The 22,079-nt window shown below is 45.6% G+C and overlaps 1 protein-coding gene across 2 annotated transcripts in view; it reads right to left on the bottom strand.

Moving 5' to 3' along the window:
- The window catches only part of ARID1A (AT-rich interaction domain 1A), a 49,602-nt gene extending 34,880 nt beyond the window's left edge, over positions 1 to 14,722 (bottom strand). For both annotated transcript variants that reach the window (XM_075264424.1, XM_075264425.1), the window contains exon 1: positions 12,755 to 14,722. In XM_075264424.1, the coding sequence (XP_075120525.1) occupies positions 12,755 to 13,420 (666 nt within the window). In that variant the 5' untranslated portion in view covers positions 13,421 to 14,722. The remainder of the gene's footprint in view (positions 1 to 12,754) is intronic.
- Between the last annotated feature and the right edge of the window lie 7,357 nt (positions 14,723 to 22,079).

The following is a 22,079-nucleotide window of genomic DNA, read 5'->3' as shown; positions in this document are numbered from 1 at the left end:
CCCCCCCCCCAGTACTAGTCTATGGACGAGCACTATCAGGGGGGAGGGAGATGTTCCTCATCACTCTCACAGTACAGCGCTATAGACGCTGTTGTGAGGAAGGGCGTTCCTCAATGATTGTCAGAAACACCCTTCTGACAGTGAAGAGCTACGGTATCTGCACCGATAGCTCTTCACCGGGGGCACAGAACGTGAAAGCCAATAGAGCGCTGAATTTTGCACACAGTCTGCTTACTAGTGGTGTATTACACCGCATGTGCCCCAGGAGGTGAAAGGCCCTCTTTAAAGGATCATCTTCTCTTATTAATATTCGACAGCGCACTGTCTGCTTTCTAGCGGTGTATAAAACTGGATGTCCCCCAGGTGGTGAAAGGACCTCTTTAAAGCACCTCTGGCAAATATTACAGCCTTCAGTCTTCTTGGGCTATGAATCCACACACTTTGCACCTCTAGATTTAGGGACTCTGTGAAACTAATGTAAATCTTATACCCCACGAACTGAAACCTATACGCATTAAAAAGTGGTTACCTGAGAAACCCACGGACCCTATAAACTATAATGGGGTCCGTCTTTTCTCCTCGCATGATTTGTGAGTAAACCACATGGACCCCATTATAGTCTACAGGATCCGCAGGTTTCTCAGATAACCGCTTTTCAATACGTATAGGTTTCCGTTCGTGGGGTACCAAGCAGACTCCCCAAACAGAAACCCGAACACAGATTTGAACTGGGCTTAACACGACTGCAGGGTGGCAGTGCAATATCATGACACCTACCTATCATGACCACAGGTTAGCTTATTAGGCAGAGCCACAGAGATAAGTAAAAAATAAAAATTGCGTACAACCAAAATGGTACCAAAATAAAATAGCAAAAATACAATATGTTAAATGCAAGAATTTAACAAAAAAAATAAAGTCCTCATTTAAAATTACTTTTGACCTCAGTTTTCCTACTGATGGCCTATCCACATGATGTATATGCCTGCAAGACCTCACTACAAATATCTACCCTGCTGAGTAAGGAAGTGAAAGGCAAGAAGATACTAAGACACTTCTGACAGCAAGTCCTCTCTGATCAAAAACTATACCATTGGGTATAAAAAAACAAAAACAACACACCTACCCACATGTCTGACATGTGGATGCCCCATTCACTTAATATAACAGATTAACAAATTTCTCAGGACTATTCAACTTCCATCTACTCTGTAAATCAGATCGCATTTCTCTATTGTATATAGGTGTGAATATCTGCAGAGTTATCAGATATAGACTTCCTTAATATCTAAACTAAAAACATCTCTGTATAAAGTAGACTGCATACAGAGGTGTAAACGCCGGTGTAGATACAAGTATTCACTCACTCACCATTCTGTCACAGAGAAAAGTAGGAGTCTGTCCTGGGCATGGAGGGCCTACATGTCGTGCAGCATATAATAGACATCACAGGGTGTGGGGGCCATTATATTACAGGTGGGAAGCGTCCATTACATAACTTAAGTTATTAGTAAGATATTTTCATTTGGGGGGGTACTTTGCTTAAAAAGGCTGAGAAACACTGGTTTAAAGTATGCATCAGAGGATTCCCAACATATATCCAATTTACAGCAATAATGTGATGCTAAGGCTTGGTTCACATCTGCACACAAGTTTCACGGGAAACCTAATCCGCATAAAAAAGCGGTTCAATGTCACAATGATTCACGGCTGTTACCTGAGAAAACCCACGGACTCCATAGACTAATATGGAGTCCACGTGATGTCAGTTCAGTTTCTGCCCGAAAAGGCTTGCAGAGCTTTTCTCTCCATATTTTCATGTGGAGAGGGGAACAATCCCCGTACGGAGTGGCAAGCGCAGATGTGAACCGAGGGGAGGAGGGTTTATCAAAAACTCAGTGATACCTTCATTTTAGCCCATATGCCCTTAGCAAGTCTGCCAGTGTGATATTGATGACACCTGTAATAAAAGTATCACCTTAAGACATTGCAAAAACCCTGTTGCCTACCTACAATATGCATACGAGCGTTGAGCTGAAACAATTAACCTGTATTATTCCATCTACCAATGGCTGGAACTAGTGGTATGGTATTGTACGTGTAACAATGTGACAACTCAGCCTGAGTCTGCAAACTATGCAGATTAACATCTACGTCAGAGACTGCTTGGAGACTCCACTGCAGTGACCGAACGAAAACAGTGTTGCAAGGGTATGTTCACATGGAGGAAGAGGTCGCGGAAACCTTTTCCGCCTTGTGAACATTCCACACGGCTAGCTGCGACGGGATGCCGATGCAGCATCAGCATTCCATCGTGGCATACTGTTCCTGATTAGGCCTGAACAAGAGTGTGTCTCGAGCCAAGGACGCCGCGGCAAGATAGGGCATCTCGCTTCTTTTTTCCACGAGCAGCTCCCATTGAAATCAATAGAAGCCATTTTTGCAGGAGGATTTTGAGGGAGATTCTGCGTCAAAATCAGCCTGCAAAAAACTCAGTGTGAACATACCCCCAAGTCTGACATTTTTGTCTGGCGACTTAAGTGTCAAACTGCGAACACCCAACAGACCTCATTAAAGTCAATAGGGTCCATCAGTGTCCACTGTCTTAGAAGTATGGGTGCCCTTTGTTCTAGTCCTCCGATGGACCAGAAGAATGCCCACCTGGGTGCAGATGTCTGCCTGCCCATTATTAGAGATGAGCGAGTAGTATTCTATCGAATACCTCCTCTGCATAGTTATTGGTGTAAAAAAGCACCAGGGAAGGTGGGAGGGGCATTGAATTTTTACTGTGTTTACCGCGTGGTATTCAACCGATTACAACAATAACTATACAGGGGAGGTAGTCAATCGAATACTACTCACTCATCTCTACCCATTACCTCTCTGCTTAGATCTCCAATTAAAACGTGAGCACAATACTGCCATATAGAACAATATAATAAGAGTGTTCTCAAAGAATTTCTACACACCTAGCTAGCTCATTTATGCATAGTGGGGGTTTTTTGGGTTTTTTTTAAAGGTACTGAAGGAGAGGTCATGCAGAATAGCATTCATAGTAGAAGCTGCTTAAACTGAGTCCCAGGTTGCAGATTTTGCTGTGTATTTTTAAGCCAAAATTAAGTATGGCTACAAAAGTAATGGGAAATTTATAGTAAGCGCTTATACTTCTACCTCTTACTTAATCCACTCCTGGCTTAGGCACAAAAGAAGTTGCAAAATCTGCATTTACGCATCGTGGGGCCTCAACCTGAAAGAGCAGTTCTTTTCTTTTGGGCTTTTAAAATTATTGGAGCAAATTTGATTCTAACCAAAGGGTATGCAGTTTTTTTTTCAAAATCTATGTCCATATGAATTTACCCTAAAGTCCTAGAACCTTTAATGACAAACCATGTCACTATTGGGAACCAAATCTTAGAGTTGTAACAAGGTTCAAAGGGTTTTTCCCGCAAACATAACCAGATTTAATTGTGAACAAAGTTTATATTTCTAAAAAATATTTAAATATTTTGCAGTTTTAAAGATTTTCTTTAACCATCTTAGGGCTCGTTCACACCTGCGCCCGGTCTCCGTTTCCTGCACAAAACAGAGGCAGGAGACGGAAACCTGCCAGCATGCATTCATTTAAATGGGTTTGAAAGAGGTCCGGCCGTGAGCGTTTTATGCTCTTCGCCGCGAAACTTTTTTTTTTTTTTTTTAAATCGGACACAGAGTCGGACATGCAGTACTCTGTGTCCGATTTAAAAAAAAAAAACAAAACAGTTTCGCGTCAGAGAGCATAAAACGCTCACAGCTGGACCTGGTCTAACAGGTTTCCGTCTTCTGCGTGCAGAAGACAGAAGCCACAGAACGGACTGCCAAACGCTAGTGTGAACCTAGCGACAGTGGTGACAGTCTTTCGTCATGATCAGTTGCCAATGGAGAGGACTATGAATGCAGTAACTTTCTATGGTGTGGAACTTGTTAGCAATCCAGCCATGATTTTGTTACTGTGGACAGGATATCAGGAGAGACACTACACGTATGAGATTCGGCTACAATATGAGAATCATAGCTGGGTTACAGAGTAAAGAAATGAATTCAGTGTCGTATCCATTGGCAAAGGATGAAAAACCAACTCACCAGTGAGGTGACTAGAGTCCAAAACTCAAAATTTTTAATTTATATTTTCCACAGGACAGGTCATCAGTAAGTGATCCATTTGGGCTAGACACCCAAATCCCACAGAGATCACTAGTGTAGCTGTAGGTGGTGCATGCAGCAGTGCTCCTATTCAAGTAATAGCAGTTTATGGAACCACCGATATGCGGTGGACAGGACTTCAGCATCGTTACCATCGGTGGGTGGGAAGCTGGGCAGCGTTTATGGACTTACCTAGAGAAGAGAGCAAGGTCACAAAATAGGATACGTCCCTAAAACCCTTATTCTGCTAAGTTTGCATAATGAAACGCTGGTTTTCATAGAAATGGAGCAATTCAGAATAAAAGATCATTGGAAAGCGTAGACGCAGCTCTACAAGGTACTGTTGGTCTGTTACTGATCTTCCGGCTGACGAATGCCCTTTAACATGTAACGAAAGAATAATTTAGCTGATCTGCATGATAACCACCTATCATGCTGAAGACCCCACCAAAACAAAATATATAACCATATATAACCAGAAATGTGCTTAACCACTTCAGTACCGGGCAAAATTATGGTTCAGGATCAGACATTTTTTATTTTTTTGTATGTGCGGTTTTGAGGGCTAACATTTTTATCATTTGTTTTATTCAATTAATTTCTGCATCTTTTTTCGGTTACACATAGGGTTTTCTTTTTGTTTTGCATGTGTTAATTTTTTTTTTTCTTTATATCTGGGAAAATACTTTTTTTTTTTTTATTTAACAACACAAAGTGCTACTAAAAAAAAACGTAATAGTTTTTCCTTTCTGTTACAGTAACTTATATTTTGTATGGTGTTGTTGGGGGAGGACCTAGAACCTGTAATAAGGGCTTGTTATTGATGTATTTTAATTTAAATTTTTACTTTTCTATTTTTTACATTTACATTGTGTCCCCATAAGCTCATAAGTCCTTTGGGGACATCTGATGACATTTTTTTGGTTATGGGGGCTGGTACATTTAGCCCAGTAGCAGGAGAAATAGAGCCTCCTGCCCGTTACCATAGAGCTGATCTGGGTCCTGTAGGACCCAGCAGCTCTAACACATGCTGATGCCGGCAGGTCATGAGACCGTCGGGTCAGAGGGCAGGCGCATTATGGCGGCATCCATAGCGGTGTATACAGTGCTCATTAATAGCTGTATATATACATACGGATTGGGAAGGCAAGGAAAATAATAAACCTTCCCTGCCTGCTCCCTGGGAGGTCCAGCTGAAGTTACAGCTGGCTCCCCAATTCAGCAACTACATGACTTCATGCAGCGGCTGAAATCTGCTTGGACGTACCAGTACGTCTTGCAGAACAAGGCAACTACCTTCCAGACATAAAAACCAATGGGCGGTCCAGAAGTGGTTAAAGTGCCCCCAGATACTTTAAACTGCTCCCATAGTGCCCCAGGGATGGAAAGAAAAAGCACTTATTCTTCAAAATAGGTTCTTTGAGCACAGGTGGGTGGGGGGGTTTCTTCTATTACTGAGCACTGCTACATCATCACACCCATCCGGCATTCAGCTCCTCCCTCTGGGCAGTCAGAGGATCAACTGACACTGGGAAAATGAAATCTCACTGCCCAGGGGGAGGAGCTGAATGGTGGATGGGCGTGTTCAGTGATGATGCAGCAGTGCTCAGTAATAGAAGTAAACTCCCCCTGTGCTCCAAGAATAAAACCGCTTTTGCTTCGCATCCCTGGGGCTCTGAAACAAAGGTATGGTTTTTATTCCGCTAAAAGCATCTACAGCACTATGGGAGCAGTTTAAAGTAGCTGGGAACAGAGAGACTCCTTTTAAGTGTCACTCTCAAAACAATGACAACAGTCATCTGTATCTGGCAAGAGAGTCATATTAACATTGCTAAGTTAAAAAAGTAAATTCTCTAGATCTGAATATAAAATGAAAACAATGTCATGTGCAAGTTTGCAGACCAGGTGTCTATCAGTGGTGGGTAACTAGCTAACCAGTCCACCCTACATCATCATCCTATGCATACTCTTTCTTCTCCCACCTGCAGAGGCTATTAGGGTATGTTCTCATAGCAGAAAATAAAGAGGAATTCCTCTTCATTTTCCACCGCCAGCATTTTCTCTGTGGTCTAGCTGCGACAAGCTGCCGATGCAGTACATCAGCATTCCGTCGTGGCATCCTGCTGCTGATTACGCCTGGATGAATGGACTTAATCGGGAGGGAATCAGCCCAGCAGCTGAATCAGCCACGAAAGCTGCAGCAAGATTGAGTAGGGTGCTTCTTTTTTTCCCCGTGTCCTGCTGCGATCTCTTCCTCCCACTGAAAACAATGGGTGGCAGATTCCAGGAGGAATCTGCTCTGGATTCGGGGGCAAAATCCATAGCAAACTTCTCCATGTGAATACACGCTTAGGGGGGGAGCATTCACACGGAGTAAGACGGCATTGATTCTGGCACAATAACTCGTGTATATATATATATATAAAAAAAAAAAAAATCAGCGCTGAAAAAAAAAAAAAAAAAAGACTCCCATTAACTTTGATGGCTCCATTTTACAGGTGTCGTTTTCAGCACTGATTTTTACACAAGTTATTGTGCTAGAATCAGCGCCGCGTTACTCCGTGTGAATGCACCCTTAGGCTTAATTCACACGCAATTTTGTGTGTGCATATTCCGTCGTGGCTGCCGATGCGGTGCACGGCATCCGTCGCAGCTTTCCGCTCCGGATTAGGCCCAAATGAATGGGCCTAGTACGGAGCGTGCTGCCGTGAGGTGGACACCGTGGTTGAATCAGCCATGGATTCCACCTGAAGAAAGGGCAGCTTGTTTCTTTTTTCCCGCTAGCGGCAACATGCCGCTAGTAGAAAAAAGAACGCTAGTGGTCTACATAGACCACCATTGTGGGGGGCAAGGGGGCGGACTATGACGTGGATTCCGCGCCTTCCGTGTGAACGGGGCCTTAAAGAGAATTGACCTACTATAAGCATTTAATGTAAACTGACTGTATTAGTAAATATTTTGACTCCAGCAGTTATAAACTACCATGTACAAATGAATAGTACAGTTGAAGTTAAGAAAATATGTAATATATAAGAATAAGAATGTGTTTCTTATCTACTTTCCAAACTAAGTTACTATCTAGATATTACTGCTGCTACATTCATGGCTCTTCTAACACTGCTATGCTTGTAGATAACAGGCTACCAGTATACAGAATAGGGTAATAAATCAATTAATAAGCAGGCTCAGACTCCCATCTCCATAGAGTTCTGTGAATGAGGTTGTTATATGTAAACAGTCAGATTGATAAGGTACAATTAAATAAGGGTAGAAGGAAACATTTCCTCAAAATTTCTTAAATTTACATGCACTATTCATTCTTAAAAAGTTGATTATAACTGGAAACACACTTTAATAACTCAAATCCCAGTCAGTCTACACGGTCCTCAAATATGGATGCATTGGCTCCCGGTGGTACTGTTCATTATTGCAACAACTACACTTTGTTGCATTCAATTTAATCAACTGCAACAACTCTAATAGTTAGGGGGCGTTCACACTACCGTCTGTGTCCGACAGGTAGTGTCCGCTCAAAATCTGGCACGGACATTAGGAGCGGACACTAGCTGTGTCCGTGACACTTGTCATTTATTTAAATGGAGATCGGGTGCGTTCTTTTGCACTCCGTGCCCTTCCTTCACTGTCCGCATGTAAAGATGTCCGACTTTTCAAGCGGACAGAAAAACTCTACATGTCAGGTTTTTCTGTCCGCTTGAAAAGTCGGACATCTTTACATGCGGACAGTGAAGGAAGGGCACGGAGTGCAAAAGAACGCACCCGATGTTCTTTTAAATAAATGACAGGTGTCACGGACACAGCTAGTGTCCGCTCCTAATGTCCGTGCCAGATTTTGAGCGGACACTACCTGTCGGACACAGACGGTAGTGTGAACACTCCCTTACAGGTGTATTTGCGGACAAAGATGGCCAAAATGGGGGGGGGGGGGATCTGCAACTTGTTTTATGATTTCTAGGTTGCCAGCTAGAAAACAAGCATCTAGCTGTTTCCCTACACGTTTCTGTAACTGTCAAAAGTTCTGAATAGGAATTATGGAAACAGCGCAGCACAGCAAGCTACACTGTTTCCTTACTATGGTGTGTAGAAAACAGAGCTTTGCTGGGGAGAACTTCAGAGCAGGGAGATCTATCCAATATACACAATTTACAGCTAGTCTCTACAGATACAGTGTGCCAGGGAAGGGTGGTTTTCACATGCTACCATAGCAATTCTAGCTGCCACAACTATGCTGTCTAGCTGATAGATGGGGTAGAATCCCCAGCAACCTGATATTTATTATCTACTATCCTAATGGAAAGTCATCAGTCTTTCTTATTTTATATTAAAAAAACTATTTTGGGCTAAGGCCACAAAAAGCAGAGAATTTCAATTTTGCAGAAAACAGCAGAACCCTTCCCCCCCCCCCCCCCCGCAAAAAAAAAAAAAAAAAAACCCGCAAGAGCCCTTTTGCTGAAGCCAATCAGTGGCCTCAGGAGGAGACCCGGAATGTTACAGGTCGTGACATCACATGGTCTTTGCTGAGGCGGCTTTTAGGCCTCAGTGGTCATGTGTGGTGGGGTATCTGCTCTGATGGGTCCACATCGGACACCCTACATCAGACATGTGCCCTTGGCCTAAGGCGACACTCCATTTTTATTTTTTTTATTTTTTAACTCCGCTCTTTCTATAATGATGGATCTGTGGTGTGCCAGAGTGCAAAATAAAGAAACTGAACTGATAGGTCTGCTAACGTTTATTACCCATCACATAGATGTATCACAAAGTTTGTACAGATTTCTGTCAGGCTTTGTTTTTATTGTGTTCACAGAGCAGCCACAACGACGTCACCTTGGTTGGTTGGTTTGGTACAAATCTGGTGAAACCAAATTTCATACCTTTGTTTTGGGGGAAGTGTATTCACATGCAATGAATTGCAAAAACGCAGCATGGACTGACTGTAAATACAAGTCTACCCCAAACAAGTCTGGGAGTCCTTCAATACACTTTCGACCATAGTGGCAATGGAAGGCTGGTCACAGATCTCTCTGGCTCCCATATAACATGTCTGCTTAGTGGAATTTAACAACGATCAATATATCTTCAGTACAGCCAGCCAATGACATACTATCATTACCTGGAAAAAGCAGGCTTTGAAATTTTGTCCAGAAACTGGGAAATAAATATCTATATTTATCTTTCATTATCACCTGAAAAAAAAATTCTCGGAATGAAGATTTGACAAAAGTCACTGAACATGGATGGATCTCTAGCCAACCATCCATAGTTGCACAGAAAAATGGATGGTCCACTCAAAGAAAGAAGTATAGTGGTGCAGGTTAAAGTATCTAATTGTGTAAGCATGCATACAATGATGAAAGGATATTACATAGAAAATACACTGGACTGATACTAATAAAACAGTACCCCAGCATGCACTCAAGTCACTCCAAACCACACAATCATGGGAATCAACAACCCTTTATTACTTTCCTAGTGGCCTGCACATTACTAGTACATAGCTGTCCCATTACTTTTTCCCCCAGTAGGGCTCCCTCTCTTGACTCTGGTCCAAATCATACTCACTCTAAATTGTGGTCCTTATTGTTTCTCTGAACACAATATATCTTGAAATCAAGGTCTTCAGCATGGTTTCCTTCTCATCCCTAGTCCTCAACATGTATCTTTGAATCTTGCTTCTAAGCATAGTTCCCCTGATTGACCCTAGCATGGATTCCCTCTCATTTATAGATCCCAAAAGACTCCCTTTCCCATAATCTCCAGTCACTGCTAACCCAGATGATACTTGCTGACACTGTATAGACCAAAATCTTACTTGGACCAAGACAAGGGCTCTCTGCTCCAGTGTGAAATTGGTAAAAAAAAGGTGTTCCCACAATGCATTTTTTCGATGCAGATTTTGCTGCATGTTTATAAGCCAAAGCCAGAAGAGGATTGAACAGAAGTATAAGAACTTCCTATATATTTTAAAAAACGCGTTTCTGCAACGTGGGGCCTCAGCCTTAAATAAGTTTTCCAGCCTCACACTGACGTCCATCTGTTTACCTACATGAGCGATTTTGTTTCTTTAGACATCTATGTATGTATGACTATGTAACGTGATCAGATTCCATCTTTTTAGCATCAGTTTTTTTTGCACCCGTACAATTGATCAGATGAATTGATGACCAAAACATGATGTAAACTGGCCCACAGTAAATATACTACAATACGCTTTAAATGTAGACAGTTGATAAGTAATGTGACATCCACGATGAGTTCTGAAGATATGATGAAGTGCACTTATGGCCAAGATGCTGGTTGCGAGTATAGAAAGCAACATGAGAATCAACAGGCATAATGAACATAAAGACTACAGCCTCTAAATTCTATGTATTAACCTTACATTGCTGACATGCACTTTAAGAAGCCTGAATAGTCAAGCTGGCAAAACCCATTAATAAAGTTTGGTAAAACACACGATGGTTCTCTTTTTGCAGTGCCAAGTTGTGCATTTCCCTTCTTCTACAAGAAGATGGGACGAATATGGCAGCACATAAAGCACACACAGCCCTGCTATGGAGCGATTACATTTCTGCATTAGTAATCCATAGGCAATGTGACTAGGTACAGGCTCTATATATATTTATAAGACCCTAGAAGGAGCACTCCAGTATAGGTGTGCTTTTTGTTTTTGTTAAATATACATTACAAATGCAACAAAGCAAGATAAATCCTTACTTATATGTCATATACCACTATGTTTAAATGGTTAACATCTTCTGAGCAGCTACATTCAAGCCCATATGAAGATCATGGTTAACATATGGACCATATTTTTAAGAGATAATCCATCAAAGAATGACAAGCTAAAGATAAGCAAAAGTTTACCTATTGGTTATATGGCCAATTTAGCCATCTCCAACCATCTAGCTCATTTCATGGCAAGGCCACAGGTTACAGCCCACCATCTATGTGGCAGCTAATGCCACTGCAGTTTCTAGTATATGTAAAAATTTGGCTGCTTATTTTGCCAATAAACCTGCTAAATCATGCAATATTAATGAAGGACAAAAACAGTAACTAAATCTAAGAAAACCATAGCTGTATTCATGGCCATGGGATTAAAGACCACATCACATCTGCCAAATGTGACCCTACCCAAGATGGTGGAAACAAATCCAGAGAGCATCCTACATTGACTTATATAAAGGACACACATTTGTGAAGTGGGAAACAATACTAAAATTAAGTTTGATAGGCCGCTACCTTATCAAATGATCCAACCCTGCCTATATCTACACACATTTTATGTGCCCATTATAGGATAACACAACAGTCAAAGTTTCCAGCGTTCCATGCAAATCTGAGGCTCAACTTTAGATATGATACATTTTGAAAGCTATTCAAGCCATAAGATACAAACTATATATTCTATAAATGTTCACTGTTCTAAAAAAAACTTATTCTGATCTTGTGTAACCAATAAAAAAAATCCTGTCATTGCACTAAGGATGGCAACTGTTTTCAGATTGACATTTCAGGGGAACAATAAGTTGGCTTTTCAAGTGGTTTCCAGTACACTGGCAATCTTCAAACTAAGTTTGCTTTGGGCAGACAAATCTACAAATAAGTTGTCAGATATTTATTCCTACCTTGTATGTTAAGTAGGAGAACAGGTAATGTGATGTAGGAAGCCACCTGGGCCACTGCATAAGGAGACTTCTCTTTCTGCCTTAGACTGACAAAAGAAAGTGTCGGACAACCCCCAAAAATTGGGTACTAGTGGCAGATTTCTGGACACAATGGCTGTCTTGGGTTTCTGCACTATATGATAAAGTATTAAACCACTGGCGCATACTAGAAGCTTCAATGACGAATCTGATGGAGCAAATTATATTTTGGGTTCTTGCAAAATCATACTAGAGAGCAGCACTTGGAATGAATGAGAATATAGAGCATAAGTGTAAGGCTCCGGATCATGGGGAGGTGCACTGCTAAACCTCTTTAGAGAAGAGAGCCCAAAACTGGGCCAGTAAGTGGTCCTCTGAAGATGTACAATATACATATAGAGGTCTGATCTGGATAGAGAGGTGGGCTTCTGTTTATGTACTGTACAGATATTAAAGCATAAATAAAAGGTCACCTCTAGACTTGATATCCCATTAGAAAGAATGTAACACAGATATTGGTCTAAACCTCATGTGCTGCCCACAGACTAATAACACAAGGGGGCAAGTCAATGTAAAATACAACACAATACCTCAACCCCACAAAACAATGCCCAAGCCTGGGACCCATATTGTGAAGCCCAGAGATGCCCCTGTGTCAACATCATGCTTCATTGTCTGCTGGCAGATGACCCTCACACAATGCTGGCTCCTACTTCATCAGTGTTATTAGCCCCAAACCCTGCACTGAGGTGGATTCCCCCAAATCTCGATGCCCCTGTTGACTGGAGCCACATTGTTATCGCTAGCACCTCTCCTCACACAGGCTTCAGCACTCACATGGCTCTCACCACACGCACAAACACATTCCCTCCAATATAAGGTCACTTGTGCCCTTCATAATATATTACCTGCGACGTTCTGGGCATTCCCTGCCCACTGCTGCCAGGGCTCCCGGGCGGGTGAACCCCCCTTTGACCTGGGGCCCAGCCGGCTCCATAGCCTTCGGGTCCTTTGTGCTGCTCCGAGTAGTCTCCTCCGGGGTAGGCCGGGTACCCCCGCACCGGACTGGGCGCCGTCAGGAGCTGATTTAGAGTCGGTGTAGCAGCTGCTGGCTGCGCGGGGCCGAATCGCGGCGGAGGAGGAGGGTAGGCCGGAGCCGGGGGTTTGCCCGTGGAAGCAGTCGGGCGAGGCGGGGGGTATCCCGGCTGGTAGGCCCGATTCGGGTAGGCCGGATAGGAATTGTAGGCCTCGTTAGGAGGCGGATAGTCCAGGCCGGGGCCAGACTGGAAGACTCCCCGGTTGTAGGCGGAGAAACCGAATCCCCCGGGCGGGTGCGATGAGGCGGAGGAGGCCGCAGGCGCATCTCCTGGTTCCTGAAGCGAAGAGGTCGGTGCCGCTCGGGTGCCGTTGGCTGCTTCAGGCGTATCGGAGTCCGTGGAGGCCGGAGCCGGGGCCTCAGCCTGAGGTTCGGCAGAAGGAGGGGGGTCCCCGGGGCTCTTCTTTAATTCGGGACCGGCGGCGGGCGGGGTTCCTCCAAGGCTGGGGCCGGAGGCCGGTGCCACCTGGGCGGCCATGGAGCACTACGAGGAGGGTGGGGATGGAGGTGGCCTCCCCCCCCAGGTGTCGGGCTAGTTTCGGGCAGGAGGGGAGCCGTTTAGTCGGACACGAGGCGGTGGAGAGGAGGAGGAGAGGCCATTTTACCGAGAGAGGAGGAGGAGAGACAGGCCGCAAAGCGCGGAGCTGGGAGTCCTGGACTGGGGGAGGCTGAGGCCGCAAGACCCGGCTGGTGGAGCGGGAGGAGGGAGCCGGGCTGGCAGTTTCCTGCACTAGTATCACGCAGAAGAAACCTCGGCCTGGATCACTGGACGGGAGGCTCGGTCCTGCCACTGCCCGGAATACTCCGTAGAGCTGGGGAGGAAGGCTGCAAGTCCCGGAACTGGAGCGCCCACAATCACCGGAGATGGCGCTGTGAGCGGGCACCTGGGGAGATAAAGCCTGGGGACTGGAATCCACAGCGGATCTGGAGGACTGTCACACAAGCAGAGCTGAAGTGGATTCCACACAGGAGCTGGATGATCCCTTCATGCTCTGGCTACAAGAGGAGCACAGCCCTGAAGCAGTCACATAGCCGTGGCGCCCGGAAGACCTGGAGATGGGGGTTACTGTCTCACATGGGGATGGCAAAGAGGGGGAAATGGGAGCTGGGGTACAGAACAGACAGTTGGGGAAAACACGGAGCTGGATTCAAGATGGCAGCACGGCGCTTTCATTGGCTCTGCAAAGCCCGGAATCTGGAGTAAGTACAGGTGCAGGGACACAATGAAAAAGGAGCAAGGGCCGGCGCTGGATCGCGGAGAATGAACCCTCCTTCTCCTATAGGCTTACAGACAAGGAGAGATAGCGCCGGACAGTAAGACCTGGACCTGGAGAGAAGATCCGGAGTCATCCGATCGTCTCCTATTAACTGACAACCAAGTCGATCCGGGCAGTAAGACCCGGAGGCGGAGCGCGGGAACCCGAAGGGAGGTGGGTCACGTGACAGCGCAGGGCGTGTAGATACGTCGCTACGTCACAAGGTGTGTGTGCTGAGAACTGATCTTCATTGTGTTCTAAGCAAGTAACTTGAGGCGCCCTGAGCATTGTGCACACATATGTACGTCGTCACATGGCCTCATACACGCGCGGCCCCGGCTCAGCTCCTGTGTAGAGCGGCAGTGCTGCCGTGTGGAGCTACAAAAAGAAGTCTGGCCCTTCTAGCCGCGTGGCTTTTACCACAGGGCTATGTACTAACTCAGGGCAGTCACAATGTTAGACGCGCACGCTGCCGCCATGTCTCCATGATGACTGCAGCCAATGATATAGCGACTCTTGTGACCCCCAGACGCAGGCACAAAGAGCTTGGAGCGCCGGGGGAGGGGCGCACTTCCCCGGATCTTCATTCTTAATCACACTGACTGGCCGGGCTGCCCCATAATGCTCCGCGGTGGAGCGCGGCAGCTCCTAAAACCTGGAGCGGGAGAGAGAGGAGTGCGGAGGGCGGTAGTGTGGGGCTCTAGACAAAGGAGGGAGGAGGCTGCTTCAGCCAGGAGAGTGCAGGGAGCCACATTAGTGGACTTCACATCGATCACATGTCTCTGCCTACACATGTGCTCTGCTGTATGTACACAATGCTGGTGTGTCTGCTGCAGCCACAACACACATGGTTACACATTGCTTCCATATAGTCCCCACAAATAGTGCGAAGTAGCTGAACTGCTAGCTCCTGTGCACGATATTAAGACTGAGTCTATGAGAAATGCACTTTGGAAAGCTGAAAGAACTGGCACAAAGCTTTCCAATCTCATGTCCAAACTAAAGCATGCAGGTCATGTGCATCATGAGGAGGACACCATTACCTAATATGATCTGCTAAGAAACTAAAACAGAGATGGAAGAACAATTCTAGCAGTGATCTTGTGCTAGGGACATGGCAGCAAAGTTGCATCAGGGCCAGATCTAGGTTGCAGAGTAATACAATATGTATCTATGGTTATCCAGATCTCATTATTTCTATATGTTTGATGTATTCCCTGTCATATTTCACAATATGTGTTTTTCCTCAGGGCTCACAATCGATAGTCCCTATCAGTATGTCTTTGTGAAATGTCCTATGTACAAACTCCAGGGAGATCTTGTCTCTGGTGGGATTCAGACCTAGGACTCCAGCAAAGTAGCAGTGCTATCCACAGAGCCAAACTGCAGCAAAGTACTGGAAAATATTATTGAGTAGGGATTTAACAAAACTCTTTCACAAAGTAATAAAATTTGCTGCAGGTTCGAGGCAGTCTGGATCTTCAAAACCACATTATGCCCTGTCTGGAGAAATGGTGCAGCTTTTTACAGCAATTTTCATTCATTGCAACACAGGGTGCATTCACACTACGGATATGCTGACTGATTCTGAACTTTAAAACACGTTCAGAATCAGCGCGTGCGCATACGAGCGCTCCCCATTTAAATGAATGGGCTGCTTTTTTCTCTACGAGCGCTCCCATTGAAGTGAATGGGAGTGTTTATAAGCGCTCGCATGTACGGCTCGGGATGAGACGAGCGCTTATGCCATGTGAAGGGGCCCATAGAGAAAAAAGCAGCCCATTCATTTCAATGGGGAGCGCTCGTATGCCGGCTCCCATTGAAATGAATGGGATCTGCTTTATACGCGCTGATTCTGAACGTGTTTTAACTTTCAGAATCAGCGTATCCGTAGTGTGAATGCACCCTAAAGAGGAATTTGAGGCGGACATCCGCCTCAGTTTCCTCTTTTCTCCCCCTGACTCAAGGTGCAGGGTATCAGCATTCCATTGCAGATTTCCATCGCTTTTCCACTTTTTTTGTTTCCAGCATTATGCTCCAATTGTTTTCAATGACAGGAGCTTCTGCCACTGAGTTGGGTGCAAAATCAGCACGAGATTCCACTGTGAGAACAGGGCCTGATACTGTTAATAGTGCAATGAATGTTTTAATTTGTATCAATGGAAGTGCCCAATGCAGAAATAATAATAATAAATTTTATTTCTATAGCGCTAACATATTCCGCAGCGCTGTACAATTTGTAGGGTTCAAATACAGACAGAAAGATACATTACAAAGAAAGTCATTTCACACAATGGGACTGAGGGCCCTGCTCGCAAGAGCTTACAATCTATGAGGTAGATGGGTGACACAAGAGGTAGCAGGGGCGGTATTACTTATGCAGAGGTCAGACACTTTTGTAATAGAGGTGACTGTCATTACACAAACATAAGACTTTATGAGCCGTCAACAGTCGTGTCCTTTAACATGTGGATGGAGCTTGGACAGATAAAGTTATCCTGAGATGACATATCATATGGGGTAATGTGGGAGCGGGGACAGAGGAAGGTTAAGTAGTAGGTCCTCACAGATACATATATAACTATATATATTATACATATCTATACATACACACACATATATATTACACATACAGAGGAGAGGTGTAAGTAGCAAAGACTGGACCCCATAAAATTTTGTCTTGAGGCCACCCCCACATGACATATTACTCCTTTTCCGGGCACCTACATGGTATAACATCCCATTTACTCACATTATAAAATCCCAAAGTGACCTCCCCTCAGTATAATGTCCCATCCTAGCCCCATACAGTATAACGTCCCAAAGTGGCCTCCAGGCAGTGTAATGCCTCATAGCGGCCCCATCACACAACATAATATACCATAGCGGCCCCTCCACTCAGTATAATATCTTGTAGTGGCCCATGCACACAGTATAATGTCCTGCAGTGGCTCCTTCACACAGTTATGTCCCATAGTAGTTTGACGTCACTAAAGAAGTCCAAAGACAGTAGAGTGGTACAGGAGAGGTAAGTAACGCTGGCTTTTATGTTTCCTCACCTCCCCTGGGCCTTTGATCATTGTACTTGGGGGTTCTCAAGAGACCCCCCGAGTACAATAATAGTAGTCTCGGTTTGGATGTATTTGGTCAAAATGGAGCCACCAGACGGTTCTCGTGAGAGGAATCTCGTAGGTTCACTAAATAAATCCTATTTACCAATCCCCACTCTTGGCCATGGCCTCCTTCTCTTTCACTTCCTCCTTCCGGGGGGCCCCATGCATCCTATATCACGTCTCTATCAGCGATGTTCAGATGCTGTTTAGCGTCAGCTATGTGATTTGGGAAGTCCAGGGCCCCTAGATGCCGAAAGTGGCTAAGAGAATGGCTCAGTAAGTGAATAGGGCCCGTTACTTGCTGGGATTACTCCAGCAGGAAGTGGCCTATTTAAAGGGGTTGTCCCATCACAAGGATCCTATCTATACTGTTTGTTAATGTGAATGTAAGACTTTTCCTAAATACATTGGTTCAGCAAAACTGCTTTGTTTGTCCACTATTTTACTTTATTCATTTTTTTGGGACACATCCCTTGACTTATCTGGTCATAAGTCAAGTGATGTATCTGTTGCTCTGAGGGGGGAGGGAGGAGGGGCTAAGTGCACGGGAGCGAGCCTGGAGGGGGGGGGGGTAGTTTACCCTTTGGGGGGAAGGGGCCGTCAATACAGACCCGGCATCCGCTGTAATAGAGAGGTGGATGCCGGGGAGGGTTAGACGCCAGCACAGATGCCAGCAACATCGCTATGCTTCTGCCCTGCATGAAGCAAGCAGGGGCGATGTTGCTATGCCGGGGGAGGGGGGGTGGAGGAGCGGAATAACAGCATCGCTTCTGCCACTGCTGGCTTCATGCAGGGCAGAAGCATAGCGATGTTGCTGGCATCTGTGCCGGCGTCTACACTCTCCGGCATCCGCCTCTCTTTTACAGCGGATGCCAGGTCTGTATTCACATATGCAAAGCCAAGCGGCGAGATGCCACTGGCCCTGCGTGCGCGCTCATACACCAGTCTAGCCTTCCCAATGCGAATACAGACCAGGCATCTGCTGTAATAGAGAGAGGCGGATGTCGGGTCTGTATTGCATTGTGAAGGCTAGACTGGTCTATGAGCGCGCACGCAGGGCCAGCGGCATCTCGCCGCTTGGCTTTGCATATATAACCCCGCCCACCAATGACGCAACAAAGCCGGAAGACAGAAGATTTTATAGCAACGAAGACTGGTGAGTATGCGACGTGGGACAACCCCTTTAATAATTAAAAAAATAGCTGACAGCGGCTCTGCTAGCAATAGAGGATATATGTGTAAATTCCAGGATTGTATTGTATTGGGAGGCAGAGAAAGAGACTTCCAGGTCTTCTTCCCACTCACGCAGGAGTGTAGTTGTGGATGGTTAAGATCAAGAGAACATAGAATTCTGACAGGGTGTGCCGATATGAGCCAGTTCCAGTGCACTTTTTCAAAGGGAGTTAATAGCCTATCACAGTGATTGAGAACCTTTTGGAGACCGAGTGCCCAAACTATAACCAAAAACCCAATAAATCGCAAGGTGTCAGCATGGCAATTTAACCTTATTACTATCCGGATCCACAATTGTGGACAGTTGCGGACTCGCAAAATACAGTTGTGTAAATGGGGCATTACAGAGCTTACAATGAAAGAAACAATTTTGTACTGAAAGGTAAAGCTCTCTGCATTTGGTACTTTTGAACAATTAATGTTCACTATTTACATATCACAGGATCTGTTTTATAGTGACCATGCAATGTTATTACAGACTGCAATCATATCACATCTACTATAAAACAGATACTGTGTGATATATATAGTGAGGGGGCCTCAGACAGTGCAATCTGCCCCACAGTGGCCCCCAGACAATACAAGCCACGGAATGTGGTCTAAATGCCCAAGAGCACAAGAACAAACAGAGAAAAATACACATGACAAACCAAATAGCAGCACAATAACAATATAAGGGGGGAAGATGACAGACGGGTGAGGGAAAAGGGGGGGGGGGCATGTAAGATGCAATATGTGTCCCAAGATGACCACACAGCGTCAAAAGCCTCTAATTTATGATTAACGGAAGCCATTACATTCTCCATACTATGAATGTCCTTCATACGAACAATAAGCTCCGGACTGGTAGGAGGAGAGATCTTTCTCCAGTGAAGAGCAATACAGGTTTTTGCGGCAGTACATAGATATAGAAATAATTTAGAGGTTTGCTTACCTGAGTGTCTGAGAGGGAGATTAAAGGGGTTGTCCCATCACAAGGATCCTATCTATACTGTTTGTTAATGTGAATGTAAGACCTAAATACATTGCTTCACCAAAACTGCTTTGTTTGTCCACTATATCACTTTATTCATTTTTTTGGGACACATCCCTTGACTTATCTGGTCATAAGTCAAGTGATGTATCAGCCTGCTCTCAGGGGGGAGGGAGGAGGGGCTAAGTGCAGGGAGCGAGCCTGGAGGGGGGGTAGTTTACCCTTTGGGGGGAAGGGGCTGCCAATACACTCCCCGGCATCCGCTGTAATAGAGAGGCGGATGCCGGGGACAGTTAGACGCCAGCACAGATGCCTGCAACATCGCTATGCTTCTGCCCTGCATGAATCCAGCAGCAGCAGGAGCGATGCTGTTATTCCGAGGGGGGCGGAGGAGCGGAATAACAGCATCGCTTCTGCCGCTGCTGGCTTCATGCAGGGCAGAAGCATAGCGATGTTGCAGGCATCTCTGCTGGCATCTGTGCCGGCGTCTACACTCCCCGGCATCCGCCTCTCTATTACAGCGGATGCCGGGTCACATATTCACATATGCATAAGCCAAGCGGCGAGATGCCGCTGGCCCTGCGTGCACGCTCATAGACCAGTCTAGCCTTCACAATGCGAATACAGACCCAGCACCCGCTGTAATAGAGAGAGGCGGATGTCGGGTCTGTATTCGCAATGTGAAGGCTAGACTGGTTTATGAGCACGCACGCAGGGCCAGCGGCATCTCGCCGCTTGGCTTTGCATATGTGACCCCGCCCACCAATGACGCAACAAAGCCGGAAGACAGAAGATTTTGCAACAACGAAGACTGGTGAGTATGCGACGTGGGACAACCCCTTTAAGCAAGTAGGTAAGGGATTCTATGTGGACACCCTGAACAAAAAGGGCCTCAGTAAGGAACCTGGCCTCCGTCCAGAAGGAGCGGATCCGTGGACATTCCCAGAAAATGTGGTGTAACGTACCCACCCCAGCCTGGCAAAGCCAACAAAGAGAGGAGATGCTAGGGTTAAGAGAATGGAGCAAGGCGGGGGTGTGGTACCAGTGCATAAGTAACTTATACTGGGTTTCCCGGAAAGTTACACATGTTGAGGACTTGGCCGCGTGGGACCAAATAATCTGCCATTGCCCAGGTGAGATCTGCTTACCCAGATCTCCAGACCATCTGACCATATATTTATGAGAGAGGAACCTTTCCCCCCGGGGAGGAGAAGATCTTATAGATGTCCAAAATCAGGCCTGCTGTGAAAGTGCCGGCTTGGCAAATTTTTTCAAAAGTAGTAGGGACTGAGATTCTCAGGGAACCAAATTGGACAAATGGACAATTTGCTGGTAATGGAACCACTCAGAAGTAGGCAAGCGTAAAACAGAGGTAAAGTAGTCAAAAGGCCTGAGCTCCAAGGTCGCTGGATCCACCAGATCATCGATGTGAAAAAGGCCCAGTTTACTCCAGGGCTGCACCATAGCTGCCGTAAATTCCTCCGGGAGGAGTGGATTATACAAGAAGGAAACCATAGAGGAACACGGGGAGACCAGGGGAAAGAGTTTGGAGCAGGTAATCCAAATAGCTTGCGTAAAGCGTATGGGGCCAAGGAGAGGAGCAGAAGGAGGGGGGAGGAGTGGGACCACAGAAATGCATTAGGGTGGATTGGTGCCAGCCAAAGCTTCTCAATCTCATCCCATTTTGTGTAAGCCTGTGGCGCAACCCAAAATTGGATACAACCCAGATGGAATGCCCAGTAATAATGCAAAAGATCTGGGACCGCCAGCCCCCCTCGTCCTTGCCTAACAACAACACCAAGCGGGGAATGCGGTGGTGCTTACCATTCCAGATAAACTGGAAGATCGATTTTTGAAGGGAGATAGCTCTGATCGAGGGACCACAATTGGGAGTGTTTCGAAGGTGTAGAAAAGCTTTGGGAGGAGAGCCATTTTGGCAGCTGTAATGCAACCTATGAGGGAGATATGGGGAGGGTGCCACTTGTTGTCCAGAAGAGAGCGCAAGTCATTAAACAGGCGAGGATAGTTAACTGAGCAGAGAGGGTGGTGTAAGAAGGAGATGAATTCCCAAGTAATGGAGGGAGCGCTCCTTCCACTGGAAGTCACAATTAGACCAGAGCTGCTGGAGAATAGAGTCAGGGATGTTAAGAGGTAATGCCTTGGTCTTTGTGGGATTAACTTTATAGCCAAAGAGATCGCCGTATATTTTCAACACTTGGAGAAGGTTGGGGAGGGACGTGTGAGATTTAGTAAGGGTCAGAAGAACATCATCTGCAAAACAAGCTAATCTTGAAGTCCCTATCCTTAACCACCACGCCAGTAATATCAGGGTTAGACCAAATCTGGGAGGCCAGGGGCTCAATACACAGTGCAAATATGAGCGGGGATACAGGACAGTCCTGACACGTCCCATTGTGGATGGGAAACAGGAAAGTTAGGGAGTTTTACCACAGCTGAGGGCCGGGAATATAGCGTTTTGACCAATGTGAGAAAAGCTCCAGAGAACCAAAATTTTTCCAGGGTGGCGGTCATAAATGACCAATCAAGGCAGTCAAAGGCCTT

Source organism: Leptodactylus fuscus, chromosome 2, assembly GCF_031893055.1.
Source record: "Leptodactylus fuscus isolate aLepFus1 chromosome 2, aLepFus1.hap2, whole genome shotgun sequence".
Classification (NCBI taxonomy): Eukaryota; Metazoa; Chordata; class Amphibia; order Anura; family Leptodactylidae; genus Leptodactylus; species Leptodactylus fuscus.
Note: the sequence above shows the minus strand (reverse complement) of the source record. Positions and strands in the feature narration are given on the sequence as shown.